We start from the raw sequence: 19,380 nt of genomic DNA, 5'->3' as shown, positions 1-19,380 counted from the left end.
TCTCTCAGGTAGATAGAAAAGATCCCATGGCACTATATCAAAGAACAGGGGAGTTATGCAGTGTCCTGGACAATATTTAACTTTCAATCAACTTCACGAAAAGAAAGACTATCTAGTCATTATCACATTGCTGTTTGTGGGAGTTTGCTGTGCACAAATTGGCTGCTGTGTTTGCTAGATTATAACAGTGACTACACTTCAAAAGTACTTCAGTGGCTGTAAAGTGTTTTAGGACATCAGGAGATCATGAAAGGTGCTATATAAATGCCAGTATTTCTTTCTTTCTTTTATTTCTGATCTACATGCTGCCCCTCGATGACAACATCTGAAGACATAACATCAGGTTCCACATGTACTTTGACAACACCAGCTCTACATCACCACTACCTTTCTCAACCCCTCCACTTGCTCTGTGTTGTCAGCCTGCTTGTCCGACCTCCAGTCCTGGATGAGCAGCAATTTCCATCAGTTAAATATCAGGAAGACTGAAGCCATTGTCTTCGGTCCCCGTCACAAATTCCATTCCCTTGCAACCGATCCTATCCCTCTCTGGCAAGTTTCTCAGGATGAACCAGACTGTTCACAACCATGGTGTCCTATTTAACCCTGAGCTGAGCTTCCAACTCCATATCCCCTCCATCACAAAGACGGGCTACATCCAACTCCGTAATATCACCTATCTCTGACCTTGCCTCAGCTCATCTGCTGCTGAAACCCTCATCCATGCTTTTGTTACCTCCTGACTTGATTATTCAAATATTCTCCTGGCTAGCCTCCCATCTTCCACTCTCTATACATTTGAGCTCATCCAAAACTCCGCTGTCTATATCCTAACCTGCAGCAAGTCCCGTTCTCCCATCATCCTTCTGCTCGCTGACCTCCATTGGCTCCTGGTCCACCAACTTTAAATTTCTTAAGGTTGTGTTCAGTGTCCTCCATGGTCTTTCCCTTCCCTACCTCAATAACCTCCTTCAACCCTACAACCCTGCAGGAACTCTGCGTTCTTCCGACTGGACTATTGTGCACCCCCATTCCTATCACCCCATCATTGGCGGTCACGCCCTCAGCCATCTCGGCCTAAATTCTGAAATCCCCTCCATAAACCTTTCCACCGCACTACCTCTCTCCTCCTTTAAGACCCTCCTTTAAACCTCTTTGAGCTTTTAATCACTTCTCCTAATATTACCTTTGGCTCAGTGTCAATTTCTGTCCATTATGTTCCTATGAAGTGCCTAGGGATGTTTTCCTATGTTAAAGATGCTATATAAATGCAAGTTTTGTTGTGGTGATACAATAATGAGGACAGACTTGAGACATTGGCCGGAATTTTTATCTGGAGGTAGGTTGGGAGCGCAGGGGCTAGAAAGCTGTCTGTAAACCCAGGAGAACGGGTTTCCCGCAGGACCTGCGAATTTAACAGCAGGGCCTGATTAGCATTTCAAAGCTCTGTTTCCCACCCGCAGCCAGCCAGTTAAAGAGGCTGGCTGGCTGTGGGCGGGTAGGCTTGCGGCACTAAGCCACAGAGAAGAGGGAGTGCGGGATTGGGTGGAGGGGGGCAGTGGACGACTTGGGAGCCGGAGGAGCATCGAGGAGGTGGTGGGTGGTTGAGACTTGGAAGCCAGAGGACCAGAGGGGGGTGCCGAGGAATGTGATTGGGGGCCGGTGGGGGGATCGGAGGCCTCGTCGCAGGGTACGATAGCGGTGCTTGAGAGAGGCAGGGACACTGGATCCAGCAGTCTTCACCTTACTTTAGCTAGGGGGTTCGCCGAGGTGTGAGAAACTTGACCGCCCAGTGTTAAATTTGAAATGGTGGTTAAATGTGAGGCATGCAGCCTCAGTATAATATTTAAGTGGACGACTTCCTCCTGGGAGCGGGTTATCTGCCCGTTCCCCCGTCCAGCCTCTGTTAAAAGTGGGTGGGTTGGTAATTTTTTTAACACTTTAACCTCTCACCCAATCCCAACACACCTATTTTTGGGGGTTAAAATTTCTCCCATTGGGACTATTTTGACGGGACAAACGCAGCTAAAAGGAGATTAAATTGAGGTTTTTTTTTAATTATGAAGGGATATACAGCACAGAAACAGGCCAATCAGCCCAACCAGTCCATGCTGGCATTTATGCTCCACTCGAGCATTCTCCCGTCTTTCCTCATCTAACTCTACCAGCAAAACCCTCTATTCCCTTCTCCCTCATATGCTTATCTAGTTATCGAGAACTTACTCCACTGTCTCGTCAGATCTCCTCTTAAATGCATCTATACTATTCACTTCAAGCACTCACTATGGTAGCAAGTTCCACATTCTCACCACTCTCTGGGTAAAGAATTTTCTTTTGAATTCCCGATCTGATTTCTTGGTGACTATATTATATTGCTCTTAGTTTGCTCTTCCCCACGAGTGGAAACACTCTGGGGGAGAAATTCCCCAGCGCCCCGATTGGGGGCAGTAAACAACTCAGGGTGGGACTTCCTGCGCCCGGCGTTTATCTCCATATGTTTATCGAGGAAGTCAGAGTACACAGGGAGGGTTTCTTCCCTTCCCATGGGCGGAAAAAACTTCCCCAGGACACCAACACAACCCGGTTGCATATTGTACAGGAGGGCACAAGCAGGGATGTCATCGGGAGGACCTGACTGCAGTGGCGCAAACCTTTCAAAGATCCCAGTAGTTCACGAAATGTTTCTGCAAAGCCACACTCAACCTCATCCTGCTGTGCCACTCATCACATCCTCATCACTCTGCCTTCCCTAACCTACCCCTGCACATCCTTATTCACACCAACGTATCCTTACTCACTCCCCCTCTCTCTATCTTCATTATCACATCCCCATCTCACTAGTCACTCCTCGCACTCACCCTCTTTATTGAAGGGTCTTTTAGCCAATGTTCATGTAAAGTTTATGTTAAGGTGTTGTCAAACATTGAAATTTTTATTTTCAACACTTCTTGGACAGATTTGTGTACACATTTGGAAGTGGCTTAGTGAGTTGCAGTGAATGGTGAGACATAACAGTACCCCTACAATGGTCATGAGTGTAAATGGAATGGCTAGGACATTGTTTGGATGCTTTATGGTGTTGGTGTAGGGTGGTGCCAACCTGGCACATCATGTGGAAGCCAGGGTGTATAGCGTCAAGTGAAGACAATCTGGCCATGGTGAGGCCTTCCTGGCCTCCCGGGCAGCAATATGCTCGGGTGCTGATGCTGTGTGTCCTGTGCAACATCAGGTGATTGCAGAGAAGGTTGGTGTTGTTGGTGCTGCTGGTGTGCCTGGTGCTGCTGATGTTGGGGCTGATCGTGGTGGGATTCTGAGGACCAAGGTGAGAGAGTATAAAGGGCATCCATGCTGATGGAATAGATGGCAGCTGAAGTAGAGATAACAGAAGCGATCTGTCAATGGTGAGAGAGGTAATGAGGTCAGACTGGATGGAGACTTGTGTAAAGACTGGCAGCTTGGTGAATCTGTTGTGGAAATGCATTGAGGAAGAGATTGTAGCTGAGGGAAAATATCTCTGTAAGGTGGGAGCTTTTACTTTACATTTGAAGTTGTAACTCAACAGCTGATTCAATGGCCACTGAACTTCCGCTTCAGCTTAACAACCATGGTCCCTGAGCAGCGAGGACCCTGTGGGCGAGCATGTAAAATCAAAAGGTGAGCTCAAATGTGTTCTTAATCATCTCTAATCAAGCTCATAATGACCTGAACTGGGTCCCTCGCCGCTGAGTGCCAGGTCTGCTCAGCACTGACAGACCCGACATTAGGGATAGGCGCGTGTTGGTGGGTTCACAGCGGGGTCCCGACCCGCTGGGAAAATAATAACTTTCCCACCCGATCCACCACCGATTGCACCCGCTGACCCCCCGGAAAATCCAGCCCTATGTCACTTTAAAATGTTGAAGTCTTAAGGGGTGTAAAAGGAGATGCCAGTACAGGTTTTACTTGAGAACACAATTTACAAGATCTTTCATACAACTTTTAATGGGTTCTCAAGCTACATTTTGATTCATAATGTACTTTTAACAAAATGCATAAATAAATATATCCTTACCACACACAAGCTTTTCTGATGGGTCATTAATGCAAGAAATTATTTTTGCAGCTTTGAGCTGACAATATGGAATATGTAATTTAATAACTTTCGGTCCAGCCTTACCTGTCTCGTCGAAAAATCCGTGGTAAATATCGTCTGGGGAACCACATGGCCAGGGCGCACATTAAAACCCAAAGGATTGCTAGCTCATCCAGCATCTGACCGAGGAAGCTCAAAGTTGCATGAAAGTAAACAGAACCGATACCTGAAAGGCAGAAAATTGACAGGTTTCTGGCTAATTACAGGCAGCAATAATTTGGTGGGTTGAAGTACATCATTGGCTTGTGTACTACGACAGCTTGGAAACAGTATACTTCAGGCATGTTAATAACAATTCCATTTCTCATTCAATTACTTTTCTTGAAAACACAGCCGCAGTCTATTTCAAGTCAATTTGTCTTGATTACTACTCTCGATTCAAGGGTCCACGTAGATGGTTTGAGAAACCGCATAAATCTGAGAATGTAAGGTTTAATCATCAATGCTGTCCTTTGAAACAAATGGAAAGTGATGTTTATTTGATTTTGGAATGCTGCTGGGCACATCGGCATATACAGAATTAAAAGCTGGGAGTGAATTACAAGACTACAATTTAATCAAGTGCATCAGATGACGTCAAGCCTTAACAGCAAATCTAGGGAGGCTTGTGATCATCTGAGAGGAAGTTGATGTACATCCTTTATCTCATGTCCAGAAAAGTTGTATGAAATAACATATTTAGAACTTTAATAACTAGTTAATTTAGTACAATTACTAAATTACAGCATGAGAGGTGCAGATTTGAATCCCACATTGTCTAGTTTCCCCATCTCAGCTAAGGAATTGGGGAAGTACAATAAATTTGCCAGGAATTGTTTAGATGTCTATAGCATATTTGATTTATAATAAGGGACAAGGTATAATAGAGCCTGAAAGTAATTCCTTTCAAATAATTTGACCAGAGTCTCTAAAATGAAGAGGTTATTTTAAACACAGTCCTTAAGAGTTTAACTGAATGAGTCCCTATCTGTAACATTAATTGATTTTAATGTTTTAATAAATAATATTCTCCTTCTTCGGAGTGGTTGCAAGAATTGCAGTTCAATAGGAAGGAATTTCCCTGCCCAATTTAACATTGATGCAATGTGCTGGTTACACAGTGTTGGTAAAAAAAGGACAAGTATTTCGATATACGAAACAAGTTAGCATCTGAAAAAAGAAAACATGAGTGAAAGTTTTTTAAATTTTAATTAGCAGTAAATCATGGGGACCGTGTGCCCGAATTTTTGATAAATGTTCTTGGTGGTGAGGCTCCTCGCCAGGAGTGTAATTTCATAATTTCATAAAATGTCCTTTCCTTTGTCAGGACTGAAAAATGGAGGCAAGAGCTACAAAAAGGGAATATGAAAAGAAATGTGTGAGGGATATCAAAATCAACACAAAGAATTTTTACAATTATATTAGGAAAAAGAGGATAGTCAGAAGCAATGTTGGCCCCTTAAAAACTGAAACAGTGATATTGTCAATGATAATAAGGAAATGGCAGACATATTGAATAATTACTTTGAGTCAGTATTTACAAAAGAGGAAGAGTATAGCATGCCGGAAATCCCAAGGAAACTAATATTGGATCAGGGACAGGGTCTGAATAAAATTAAAGTAGGTAAAATAAATGAAGAAAATAATGGCACCAGTGACAAATGCCCAGGACCTGATGGTTTCCATCCCAGGGTTTTAAAGGAAGTAGGTGAGGACATTGCAGATGCCCTAACTATAATCTTCCAAACTTTTCTCAATTCAGGAACTGTTCCTTTAGATTGGAAAATGGTGCATGTCACTCTGCTATTTAAGAATGGCAAGAGAGACCAATCAGCCTAACATATGTTGTCAGGAAATTACTAGAGTCTATAATTAAGGATAAGGTGACTGAACACGGCGAAAAATTTCAGTTGATCAGAGCCAGCATGGATTTGTGAAAGGTACATCATACCTTACAGATCTGATTTAAGTTTTTGAGGAGGTGACTAAAGTAGTGGACAGGGGAATGTCTGTGGATGTTTTTTATATGGACTTCCATAAGGTATTTGATAAAGTCCCGCATAAGAGACTGTTAACTAAAGTTGAAGCCCATGGAATTGAAGACCTGGTTGACAGTTGATTTTTTTTTTAAACTACAATTTTAGGTGTTAATACTTTTTCTTAACTGCCTTGGCTTAGTGCAAACAGTGGAATCTACGGCACAGGTTTAGAAGTTTGGTAGGCAGGTTGCAGAATCTGAGAGCAGTTTGAAGAACCCCAAAAAATGCACCACCGATTTCACAGGTTGGGATGTTTATGTTGCTTCCGCAGAGGACCTCCAACGCCAACTTAAAACTGCTCTGACAAAGCAGGACCTGGAGACAATTGAAGGCGGTACATTTGTGAAAACGCACTGAATTGTCAGCAGTATAAATGGAATAGCTCCATATTTCCCCTTCCCTGTTGAAAGGAGGCACAACATTCCAATGGTATAATCTAATAATTAGAGACATAGCAAATTAATAAAAGGCTGAGAGATAATTTAAATAGCTTTACAATGACGACAAAATAAGACAGAAACCAATATTTAAGGTTTGGATCAAAACAAGAGGAAGGAATATTTAGAATATTTTGCATCCAACATGAATGGGCAAAAGTAAAGTCCACCTTCTCTAGGTGAGATGTATAACTAAAATCCTAGAGTTATGAGGTAAATAACTAAGGATAGAATTGGCATTTACAATGTAAGGATTTTAATACAAGTCATACTGTAAATAATTTAGTCAATTTTACAACTTTTATTCCTTTTCTTCACTAGAGTGTACTTACACCGACCAAGCGAATGCTTTCCCTTTGGTTTAGTTTAAAGTTGTAATGGCGTAGTCAAATAATGGAATTATCTAGAACAGTTGGACGCAAAATCAGGAGCTGCCAATGACTGATTTCCGGGGCGGCTACAAGTGGCCCTGAACATCTTATTTGAAACCCCTATCATTATAAGGTGAAGAATCACAAAGATGTCAGACTGGTTTTCCACTCATTTTTACATATCAGGAAGTTAACTATTTGGATACTGAAAGACGTCTGTCAAAGTCAAATTATACATCTCTTTTCTACTATGTGCCTCCTCTCCATACCTCATTATTTGGAGCTCATTGTGTGGGAATTCGCAAAATCAATGCATGTTGTATCACTCGAGGGCCCAACAACCTAACCTTATCTTGTACTATACGCTTGAACGGTTATTCCAAACTAAATCTATGCGTGTGAAAAATGCTATAGCAGGCTAAAATAAAAACACCAAGCTACCCCAATGGCTCAACGAGATTATCTAGTGAGTATCAAACAAGCAAAGGCCTGGATTTTTACATGGGAGAGGGAGATCGTGTTTGCACAGCAGGGGGGAGTGCGGGAACAGGGAATGTGGAGATCCTGCCGAATTTAACGACCTGATCTAATTATAGCTTTTTTATTCCGTTTCCCATCCAGCAGTTGACCAGATTGGGAGGTTGTCCAGCTGCTGAGTAGGAAGGCAGAAAGTCGGAAACATTGAAGGTTTGTGGGGAAAGTCGCAGTGGCAATCAGGAGGGAGGGGGGATCGGCAAAGATCGTTGTGGGGGGTGGGGGTCGGTCAATCGTGGCAGATAATTTGCTTGAGGGGCCGGGAGAAATACTCCTGCTCCTCCTGGCCCACAAGCAGTGCTCTAAAAAGCACTTATCTGATGCAGCCAGCTACCCCCGCCTTCCTTTAGCTGCCTAGTTTCCCAAATCCTGGGAACTCCGGTCAGCCAGGGTTAAATTCAAATAATTGTCGAAATCTAAGGAACAGAGCTTCATTAACATATTATAATTACGGAACCGCCTTTACAGAGTGAGTTACTCGGATGCCCCCAAACCCGCCATGGTTAAAATGGAAGTAGGTGCATTTACGATGGGTTGAGTTCGGGTTTCACATATTTGCCAATTTAATTCCTCCCCTGACTCTCCCATTGTGGTGAAGCGTTAAAATTCCCCCCATTGTCCAAGAAGGCCTCAAATTTGATCTGCAGTCTATGCTAAGTTAACTTATATCAGCTGTGACAAGAGTATTGGTGCGACAATTGGCCTCATCACCCTTAGGTCAAAAATAAACTTTACATTGGGGAGAGCAAATGCAGATTGGGTAACTGTTTTGTGGAATACCCTCTGTTCAGTATGTAAGCGTGACCTTGAGCTTCTAGTCGCCTGTCACTTTAATTCACTGCTCCACTCCCACTCTGACATCTCTGTCCTCGGCCTCCTATACTGTTCCAATGAAACTCAACGTAAGCTTGAGGAACAGCACCTCATCTTTCGTTTAGGCATTTTACAGCCTTCTGGGCTCAACATCGAGTTCAACAATTTCTGACCATGACCTCTGCCCATATTTGGTTCCCTTTCCCCCCCCCCCCCCCCCCCCCCGCCCTCCGCTCCGATCTTATGTAATTTTTTTCTCTCTGGTCATTATTCTGCCATTCACACCTTATCTAGACTAACCTTTTTCTAATTTCTGCCATTACCATTTCAAGTCGGCCAATCATCCCTTTTGTCTCCCTAATCTCTCCTGTCTTCCCCTCCCTCCTTTCAGTACTCCTTAAGAATCTGTTCTTTTCGAACATTCACCAGTTCTGACGAAGGGTTATCGACCTGAAACGTTAACTCTGTTTTTCTCTCCACAGATGCTGCCTGACCCGCTGAGATTTCCAGCATTTTCTGTTTTTATTATAGAATAAAGTTTAGGTAGGTTTCTTGTTCTTATCCTGCAACACTATCTTGCAACGTCTGCTGGAAAATCACATGTCGATACATCAGATAAGGGAACAATCAAGCATGGCTGTCATTCCCCCTGAAGCCAAAAAAATCTGCTGACACTTTCTGTGAAGGCACAGACATCAATTATGACTACTTGAATAAGTTCTGAAGGTCACCTGGCACCTAAGAAACCATACTTCAGTAAGGAGAAAAGGAGAGGAAGGAAATTGTAAAACTCTAAAAAGCACATATTTCATTTGCTCGTCAAAGTGTTCATTAGAACTCAAGCCAATTACTAATTTAATACAATAGCATGGCCCAATTTCTCCATCTGTTGCAATATCTTTTAAACAAACCCTGATTTGTTCCCCATCTCCACATCATCTTTTATTTTACCGTTTCTTGCAATCAACCCCCTTTTTTCCCCTGAAGATTTCATTTTGTGCCATTCTTATTTATTTCATTTCTCTGTGTACTTTCTGTATTAGATTTTCTCTTGTTTCTCCTTCATTTTCATTTCAATTATTCATTTGATTGTTTGTTTTACAGATAGAACGATTGTTCTTAGGTGGCTGTATTCGAAAAAGAATTTGAAATTTCACACTGCTATGGCGACTGGGATCATACATTAACATGTGGTTTAAGCTGGGATCTCTGAATTAAGTTAGTACACACAAAGACACATCCACCCAATCAGTTAAGTAAAGTGCACCGTGTCAAGTACAAAACTAATTCTTCTCTACTTGTGAGACAAGTTTGTCACACGCAGATAAATCAATCTAAGACTACTTCATAAAGAGCATAGTTAACGTTTATCATAGCGGCAGCTAGCCTTGCTGTGACTTCAGTATGAAGCTGTTTTGTGTGTCTGTACATTTTGTGTTACTTCTGCCTCGGATTAAACAAAATCTCATTGGGATAGGGTGCAGGATTGTTTTCCAAACTGAATTATACTCATAGGACTGAACATGAGTTCAGGGAATAAATCTTGAAACAATATTCACTTTAATACAAGGTCTTTGCACAATTCCTGTTTCTATTTCTGTTGCGTGTCATGGCAGTGATACCTGGTTGCCAACTTGATTCAAGGACATTACAAATACATGATATATTTTAATATTTAAAAAAATCAGAAACATATTCACAAGAAAAAGAAACATAAATCTATTGGTTGACTGTGTGTCTGTAAAACAAACTTGCTACCAGTCTATCATCTGAGCAGAACTCCTACAGCAATAAGACTTCCAACAGGCATAAGTTACCACAGGGGACACATAAGTTCTCCTACTAATAATGTTAGCAAAACACACACTGGCTATTTCAATAAAATTATCAACCGATGGATTTCATCACAAGATTTCAAAAACTTCCTTATATGGAACCATTCAGACGAATAAATCACACGCTTTAAAATCCATTAAGCCTCTTCATATTATTGTGGGAGCAGATGGCTGCTGCCACAACAACAGAATTTACTGGCTCCCTATTCTTCTGACTGAATACTTATCCATGTACACTAAGAGCTGTAGCTTTATCAAATGACTCCACACCCATAATCAGACATTCCCAGTATCCATACCGACTTCAATGAAGCATAAAAGCAGGGTCCCAAATGATGAAACTTTAAAAATAAGAAAATCGAGCTCTACAAGCAGACAAAACAAAGATAGGAAATTATTTACAAGCAGTGCAGAGATACATCACACTGGATGTGCTCATAACCCTCCACTCACTATTATCAATTACACTTGAGCCATATCAAGGGAGATTTTATGCTTCTCACCTATTCACTGCATGTATCTGCCTCTACTTTTCATCAGTACAGATATTGTAATGGCCCAGAAATTGCGGTTGGAGGCTTCCCGCGGGCAGATGCCTCTGACCTGAAAGATTTTGATGAATATACCTGGTGGGCCAGGAGATTCAGAGACTTGCAGTCCTGGGCCTCTATGCAAAGGCCTGCGTAGAAGCCCACATATTCCAGAGACATAGGCGCTTCGCACGCGTCCCTGGAATCATGTGGGCCAGACCAGGCAATCAAACTAGGGGTACTCCCATTCATACCTGTGGTGAGTTCTGTATGTACGGAATCATCATAAGTATGAATGCGAATACCCTTAAGAGCATACAAACACGGAATATATATATTTTAAACATCACATTATTTAAAACAAAAATGTAATTTTTGCAAAAGATATTTACATATTTTAAATGGTCTAAAAATAAACTTACCTTATTTAACATGATTTTAAATGCTTAAATTATTGAAAAAAATTTATTTTTCTGTCCTTTAAAAGTCTTTAGCTGATAAAAACAGTCCTTATGCCTGCTTTTATCCGTCGTAAGAATTTCAAGGGCATTCGCAGGACAGAAGTTGGGCAAATAGCCCAATTCTCCACCCACGGAGGCCCTTTACTTTTGGATGTGTGCAATCTGTTAATAGGATTCTTGACAGATCACAAGTTCCAGGTTTAGGCACATGCGCTTCGCATGCCTAAACCTGGAACTTGCGGAGGCCCTACGAGCGCGTGTGGGCCTCATACGCGCCCATAGGGGCCACGAATTCAGGGCCAATGTATTGTTTGGAGTGTGTGTCACTCACATAGAATCATAGAATGGTTACAGCACAGAAGGAGGCCATTCGGCCCATCGAGCCCGTGCCTGCTCCCTGCAAGAGCACTTCAGCTAGTCCCACTCCCCCGCCCTTTCCCCGTCGTCCTGCATATTCTTTTCCTTCAGGTACTTAAGGTTCCTTCAGGTTCCATCATGTCGCTAAACCCTACAGAAACTGTGCTAACATGCTTTCTTTGCCTTACTCCTTTAAGTTCTCTTAATCCTACATTTTCTATTAAAACCTAAGATAACTCAGTGGATAAATGCACTGAGTAATATAACGCTGGGTTATTTGGAAAAGAAATCCATGCTTAGTGCTAAGTTAGCTGGCCTCAGTCATGGCAGCATTGGGGGTACTACATAAGAACATAAGAACATAAGAAATAGGAACAGGAGTAGGCCATATGGCACCTCGAGCCTGCTCCGCCATTCAATAAGATCATGGCTGATCTGATCATGGACTCAGCTCCACTTCCCCCCCCGCTCCCCATAACCCCTTATCCCCTTATCATTTAAGAAACTGTCTATTTCTGTCTTAAATTTATTCAATGTCCCAGCTTCTACAGCTCCCTGAGGCAGTGAATTCCACAGATTTATAACCCTCTGGGAAAAGAAATTTCTCCTCATTTCTGTTTTAAATGGGTAGCCCCTTATTCTAAGATCATGCTTTCTAGTTCTAGTCTCCCCCATCAGCGGAAACATCCTCTCTGCATTCACCTTGTCAAGCCCCGTCATAATCTTATACATTTCGATAAGATCACCTCTCATTCTTCTGAATTCCAATGAGTAGAGGCCCAACTCACTCAACCTTTCCTCATAAGTCAACCCCCTCATCCCCGGAATCAACCGAGTGAACCTTCTCTGAACTGCCTCCAAAGCAACTGGACATAGTCTCTAGACTACAGAGTTCAGGTTATCCAGTGGAAGAACACATATGGATAGATTGTATTTGGCTGTAATTACAATGGGTCCAAATTAAACCCAGAATGATGAGATGAAACTCTCCCATTTGTTGACTTTTATGGGCAGTATGTCAAATGGGTTAGTTAAGTCTCCATGAGTCAATGGGTTCTTGTGGGCATGGCCAACAGTGCAAACCTGCACCTAATTTGGGACAAACGAGCACTAAATTGGAAAATTCATTCAAAGAATAATATTACAATGGTGCAGTAGAACAGAGGCATCCAAACTACAGCCCATAGCCACACGCAGCCAATGAGGACCATCAAATCCAGCCCCGAAATATAAATGCATCATTACCATGTCAGACAAATAATAGCTTCACTAATGCTATGGGAAACAGATGTTACTCAGGCTCCCTTGTGTTACTGACTCCGCCGTACATCAACTATCACACTATATTAATATATCACAATTAAAATATTCTTTCTGCGACAAATTTAAAATACAGATGTATTTGATTTTTGCTAGAGAATATTATTGGAGAGTAAACGGGATTTGGAGCATTAGTTCAACTTCCACATTTGAAATATGCCTTCTCAGAACCTATCTCTTTTACCCCCACCTTTATGGTCACCTCATAAAGGGCCCAAATTTCCCCATGAGTTGCACCGTTTTTTTTGGTGCAACTTGATTTTTCTGGCGTATCTTTTTAGTTGCAAATATGGCCATTTAATTTGCGCCAGTGTAAGTGAGTTAGTTAGGTTTTTTGTTAGGTCACTTTTTTTAATCAAAATGAGGCATTCCCAGCCACTTACACCATTTATGCTAATTTGGCCAGAAAAAAGTTGTACTAAACTAACTTAGGACAGTGTATGTGTCCACTTTTGTCCGCACAGAAAGACCTTACTTACAGTTAAGGAATCGGTGCAAGTAACAACATTTCAAGCACCGCCAAGCACCAAATAAAGCACAAGCCGTAATAACCATTCAATAAAAAATAAAGAACTGAAGTAAATAATTAAATTAACAAATAAAGAGCTGAAGTAAATCCTACCTTCAACTAAACTGGGCAGAGGCTGGTCGTGCGGGAGTCCCTTCGGCCTGGAATAGGGGAGGGAAAACGCGACTGCCGCCCCACTGACTTTCAACCCTTTTCGGGCAGGGATTTTTCTGCCCATTTTTCGGGTTTTTGCTCAGGCTTTAAAAACGGCAGCCTGAAACCTGGCAGAGGCATGGGGCTTTGGTTCCCTCGCGTGAGGAACCGCAGACAACTCCATTTAGCCCCGAAAGGAGTTCAGAGAAAGGCTGACACGCCCAAGTTCAGCCCTGGGGTTGTAGATTATAGGCAGAAAGGTATTATATCGGCGCCGGCCGGCATCTCCAGCTCAACAACATGCACACTGCTGTCCTCAAGGCCAACCCGGGCGGGCTAGTACAGGCGGATGGACGTGGGGTGGGTGCACGAGTGCGCTGGAACCTGGGCTCAGCTCACACTGTTCTGCAGTCCTGATTCAGAGAGAGCGAGAGAGAGCGCCAGAGGGACAGGCGACATCGGAGTGAGAGAGAGAGAGAGAGAGAGAGAGAGAGAGAGAGAGAGAGAGAGAGAGAGGCCAGAAGCAGTGGCTGCGTGTCAGAGGATAAAAGCAGGCAGCAGCGATGGCGGCGAGACATACGGGGACTGACTTGGGCACACGCTCAGCGGTCGGCAAGTGTGCTAGAGCCAGGCGGCTACGTGTGGAAGGACACCGAGGTCCAGCGCAACACACAGCACTGCAGAGACTCTTTGGCAAATCGGCACCCAACCAAACGAACGTAAAGCCAGCCCAGCATGGCAAGCGACGTCACTACACGACAAGCTATCCTCGGTCCAAACCACTAGACTGCAGCTAAAGATGACCAACCTGTCCGCCTCTCTCTCGCCCCGATCAAAACTCAGTCGCACCGACGTGTTTCTTGCAGCCCTCAGCGGCTGGCCTGTACGGCAGGCCATTCGGCCTGGGATAGGGGCTGGACATGTTCTGCAGGCATCATCATTACAATCATAATAAGAACATAAGAACATAAGAATTAGGAACAGGAGTAGGCCATCTAGCCCCTCGAGCCTGCTCCGCCATTCAACAAGATCATGGCTGATCTCTCCGTGGACTCAGTTCCACTTACCCGCCCGCTCCCCGTAACCCTTAATTCCCTTATTGGTTAAAAATCTATCTATCTGTGACTTGAATACATTCAATGAGCTAGCCTCAACTGTTTCCTTAGGATGGAGCTACTGTGCATGCGCGACCGCTCTACTGCGCACGCGCACAGCTGCCGGCACTGTTTTCAACGCAGGGCTGTAGCTCCGCCCCCCACTCCACGAGGGGCACCGCGCCAGGACCCAGGACACACAGCAGAGCGGCCAGAATCGTGAGTAAGTTTTTCAGCGCCGTTTCCAGCACACAAAGTCGACGCATCTCGGGAGAGTGCGCCGAAAAAAGGGTTGGGGAAATTTGGGCCCATAATTTCTCTCCACTACCTGCTCCAGTCCCTTAGCTCTTGATTCAACTAAATGATACAGATATGGCAAAAATGAGTCAGCTAGAAAGTTTGTAAAGATTAAAATGATCAATTATTGTCATGAATTCCACTGCGTTTTTAATTTAGTGGAGCATTAAAAAATTATTTTCTTTGACTTTGCCAACTCTCCTCTACCAAAGTTCCTATTGTTGCCAACCAAAAATTGGGTGCCAAGATGCACCGGCATCGCTTCCATGTGTCAGCATGTACACTGTGATCTGTATGTGCCATAGGTGTCACACATCAAATGCATACCCATCTCTGGGACTAATTTTTGAATAAAAGAAATGGGGTTTTGTATTTCTCTATTTTGGCTGCAAATCTTAATTCTGATCTGGTAAGTTTTGTGTTCTAGATTTCTGCAGTCAGCATCAAAGGGAATGGATGATGATGCAAACTTTGATTGAAACTGTAAAAAGTAATTCTGAAATATGCCTCTCATAACCCACCTCTTTTACCCCATCTTTAAGATCACCTCACATAATTTCTCTCCATTACCTCTTTTAGTTCTTGTGAAGTGCCTTTCGATGTTTATTACATGGAAAATTAAGTACGTTATTGTTGCTGTTCACACATGCACCTCCATTAGGGATGATTGGATAGAGATTAGGAGTAGGAATCTTGGCCAATGTTCCCTTCCCTAGCCGATGAGTACTGTGGCTAATTAGGGCATACCTACCACCACCCCAGCTGAATCAAGCACAGACAGAATATCAAACCTGGCACCTTCCGGATCTGTATGGTTCAGCTGCTCAATGGATAGACTCACTGAGCCAATGGCAGAGATGATTATATTACTTTTAGTGAAGTCTTTTTTCTCCCCTCTCCGTAATATTGATACAAAGAAGGATGGAATCATTTACAAACTGATATTTATAAGCAAATCTACTGGGGACCAAGAATACAATACATGGAAAAAACAATATACTTGATGAAACTGTTGATAAAGCCTCAACATAAAGTAAAATGCATCAGCATGGTTTTAAAAACAAAGTTGATGTAGAAAAGTGCATATTTTATGACCATGTAGTTTGTAACAATTTAGTAGACTACTGCAAGTTTTGCTTGATCACATTAATTCACTTTGTGATAAAATCTTTAACAGTTAACAATACAGTAACTGAAACTATTTACAATTCCACATGTTCACTGATCCATGAAGTAGCCAACCAGCCTTTTTTAGAAAAAACACTTCAGTAATACGACTGAAACAATACAACTTACCTACAACAACAAGCAGAGTCCAAATTAGATATATCCCACTGTTGAAACATGTTGCATATTGTCGAAATAAGTACATGCATATAGGTGGCAACACAAAAAATAAAACATTGCTGATCTGCAAAATAAAAGTTAAAGATATATGTATGGTATGTAAATAATACAAACACAATTAACTCAATATGATAATGAAATTAAAACACAAAATTGGACTTGAAAAAGCAAGCAGCAGTCAGAAAATTGCCAGATAATTGTTCCAAGGACAGACCTTATTGGAGAACAGAAAATCTTTGAAAAATTGTACTATGGTACTAATGGCTAAATCACAAATGTCCCATCAAATAATATATATTTGAGCCACATAATCTATATAATTGTGGTTAACACACAAAATCACAAGATAAGTATTGCGACAAAATGCTATTTAACCCATCCATGTAGTAAAACCAACAAGTCCCTTTGTTACGGCATCCATCTGTGTCTTATGTACTTTAGGTTCACTAAATTTAATTCCTGGGATGAGAAGGTTGTCCTCTGAGGGGAGAATGAGTAGACTGGGCCTATACTCTCTGAAGTTTAGAAGAATGAGAGACGATCTCATTGAAACATGTAAGATTTTGATGGGGATTGACAGGATAGAAGCTGAGAGGTTGTTTCCCCTGGCTGGAGAGTTTAGAATTAGGGGGGCATTGTCTCAAGGTAAGAGGTCGGCCATTTAAGACTGAATAGGAGGAGGAATTTTTTCACTCAGAGGGTTGTGCATCATTGGAATTCTCTACCCCAAAGGGCTGTGGATTGTTGAGCATATTCAGGGCTGAGATAGATAGATTTCTGGGCTCTAGGAGAATTAAGGGATATGGAGATTGGGTGGGAAAGTGGAGTTGAGGTCAAAGATCAGCCATGATCTTATTGAATAGCGGAGCTGGCTGGAGGAGCCATATGGCCTACTCCAGCTCCTATGTTTTTAAGGTTTTTGCCTCCATATCATGACCTAAAAGACCATTCTCTGTGCAAAACATGCTTTGCATGAAGAATTTCAATATTGGTTCTAAATTCTTTTTTCGTCACCTATGGGCCTAGCAATTGGATCATCCCTGAAGCAGGGCACAATCCTTGGGCATCATGCATTGCACACGCCTGATGAAATTGGTCCTTCGGCCTCATTGTTAAAATACTGGCAAGCTATGGACACCAGTCGCGGCTCCAAAGGCAGCTCGCCAGTGAAGGGGGGGGGGGGGGTTACTGGGATGCTGGCCTAAGGTATGTGCGGGGGCAGCGGAGATGAATAGTTGCCAGCAGTGGCCCTGCTCCTCCAGGCTCCACATTAAATTTAAACTGCATACAGTACTCTCTCACCTAACCAATGATTTGTATAAATGTATCATTACTTCTTTACAAATGTCCTCCATGCCTCTATTTTTAAAACCTCAAATTGGCCTTTTTATGGTATTAGTGCACCTGCACTTCCACTTTGAAGAAACGGAATAATTGAACCCAGGTCTCGCTATTTATCCACACCTTCAGTGTCTTTCCATTAAGTGTTTACCCCCAATCCTTGTTTCTTTCTCCCCCCACAAAAAATACCTCACATTTATCCACATTTCATTGCATCTACAACCTGTCTGCCCATTCTGCTAACCCATCTAAGTCGTCCTGATTTTTTTTTTGAAGTCCTCCTTATTGTTGCCAATACCTTCGACTTTTGAGTCACCAGCAAACTTTAAGATTGTGTTCCTTATACCCAAGTCCAGATCATATACACCAAGAGCAAAAGTGGACCCAGACATGACCCCTATCAGCCAGCCAGCCACGCACAGTAACTTCGAACACAGCCAGAAGCATCAACACACAGCTTAGAAATACTGGCTATAATCAAACTGAAGCATTGTATAAATATTACACGGAAATGTGAAGAAGTATCCGCCGCGATGCAGCTGAACGCACAGAGGCCCTGTCTTTAACTGTCTGAATTGCATTAAAAGTCTAGTAATTTTGAAGAAAGATTTAAAAAAGAGATAAGAATGTGAGTGTTGGAGACGGGCAAACGGTGGAACGATGAAGAAAATGAAGACCAGGAAAGTTTTTTTTGAAAAGCAGGAAGGAAAAGATCTAAAGGATGTGTGAAGGGTTGGGGCTGGAGGTCGGGTTGTTGGTGCGAGAAGGAGCCCTCCCTGAGCTGTCAAACGGCCTGGAACGCATCTCTTCGCACAGTCCCGAAGCAGATCAACAGCACTCACTCGTCACTAGGGAGCACGCCTAGAGTCATTATAAGAAAATGCAAGATAAAGTTTATTTTAGAAAGACTTACACCAAAAACGACATCATTGTGGGCACGCTTTAGGATGTCCAGGTGTCAAGAAGCTCACAGCTTCATCCTGTTACACAAATGCCTGGAGCAGAGGACAAGAGTCTGCAGCACGAATTGTTCATTGAGTGAGCAAGATTTTGTCCCCACTCACAATGTGCGACACAGACTTTCGCATTGACCAAAACATCAAAACCTCTACTCTAGGAAGTCTCCCCCCCCGTTAGACTTCACATATCGGCGGCCCCCGCTCAATCCTCATTGATTTCAATTTCGTAAAGAATAAAAACAAAATCTTATTTCGCCTCAATGCAAAATAAAAACCCCTATTTTTAAAAAGAAACTAAAACCTGATACAAACCGTGTTGTAAAATTCAGCAATGTTTGAGACGATCAAGTAATTCCCTTCACACCAGTCCACTTCAGAGCTGCCAGCCTGCAACTGGTTCCAAAATCTGCTCATAGTTTTACTTTTTATTTAGATATATAATATTTATTTCTAGTTAAAAGCTCCAACGCGTCGGCGATCGCTTCGACCCGTCCCTCTCCTCACACTCTCTGCAGACTCAGCCTCAGCAGCCGAACAATGTTTACATGAACCCTTCAGCGCTCAGTAGCAGGCTCAGTAATGAGCTATTTCTCTCGCTTTTCCTGCAATATCACTCAGGGTTTTTTGTTTTGTTTTTCCTGACCCCGGGTTTCCCTTCGCGTGAATCATGCTGTGCTGGCTCAATGTGACGGCGCCTCTCTCCTTGAGATCGCTCAAGTTGCTCAGTTCGATCAGCTGCTCAGACCCCCAGGCTCGCCTCTCTCTCCCTCAATCTCCCCTCTGCTGGGTACTGAGCCGCCTGGCCGCCTCTCTGCTCTTCCTGGCTGGAAATGGGCTCCACTTTCCCCACGAAAACAGCAAACGCTGCTTGGG

General features: G+C 42.8%; 1 protein-coding gene across 1 annotated transcript in view; it reads right to left on the bottom strand.

Moving 5' to 3' along the window:
• The window catches only part of acer2 (alkaline ceramidase 2), a 104,410-nt gene extending 85,255 nt beyond the window's left edge, over window positions 1-19,155 (bottom strand). The window contains exons 1-3 of the mRNA XM_070856712.1: window positions 18,820-19,155; window positions 16,157-16,271; window positions 4,157-4,298 (exon numbers count right to left, since the gene is read on the bottom strand). Of these exons, the coding sequence (XP_070712813.1) occupies window positions 4,157-4,298; window positions 16,157-16,271; window positions 18,820-18,921 (359 nt within the window). The 5' untranslated portion in view covers window positions 18,922-19,155. The remainder of the gene's footprint in view (window positions 1-4,156; window positions 4,299-16,156; window positions 16,272-18,819) is intronic.
• Window positions 19,156-19,380: the final 225 nt, after the last annotated feature.

The sequence above is a fragment of the Pristiophorus japonicus genome, chromosome 1 (assembly GCF_044704955.1).
Source record: "Pristiophorus japonicus isolate sPriJap1 chromosome 1, sPriJap1.hap1, whole genome shotgun sequence".
NCBI classification, from domain to species: domain Eukaryota; kingdom Metazoa; phylum Chordata; class Chondrichthyes; family Pristiophoridae; genus Pristiophorus; species Pristiophorus japonicus.
This window is presented reverse-complemented; position numbering and strand designations above follow the sequence as displayed.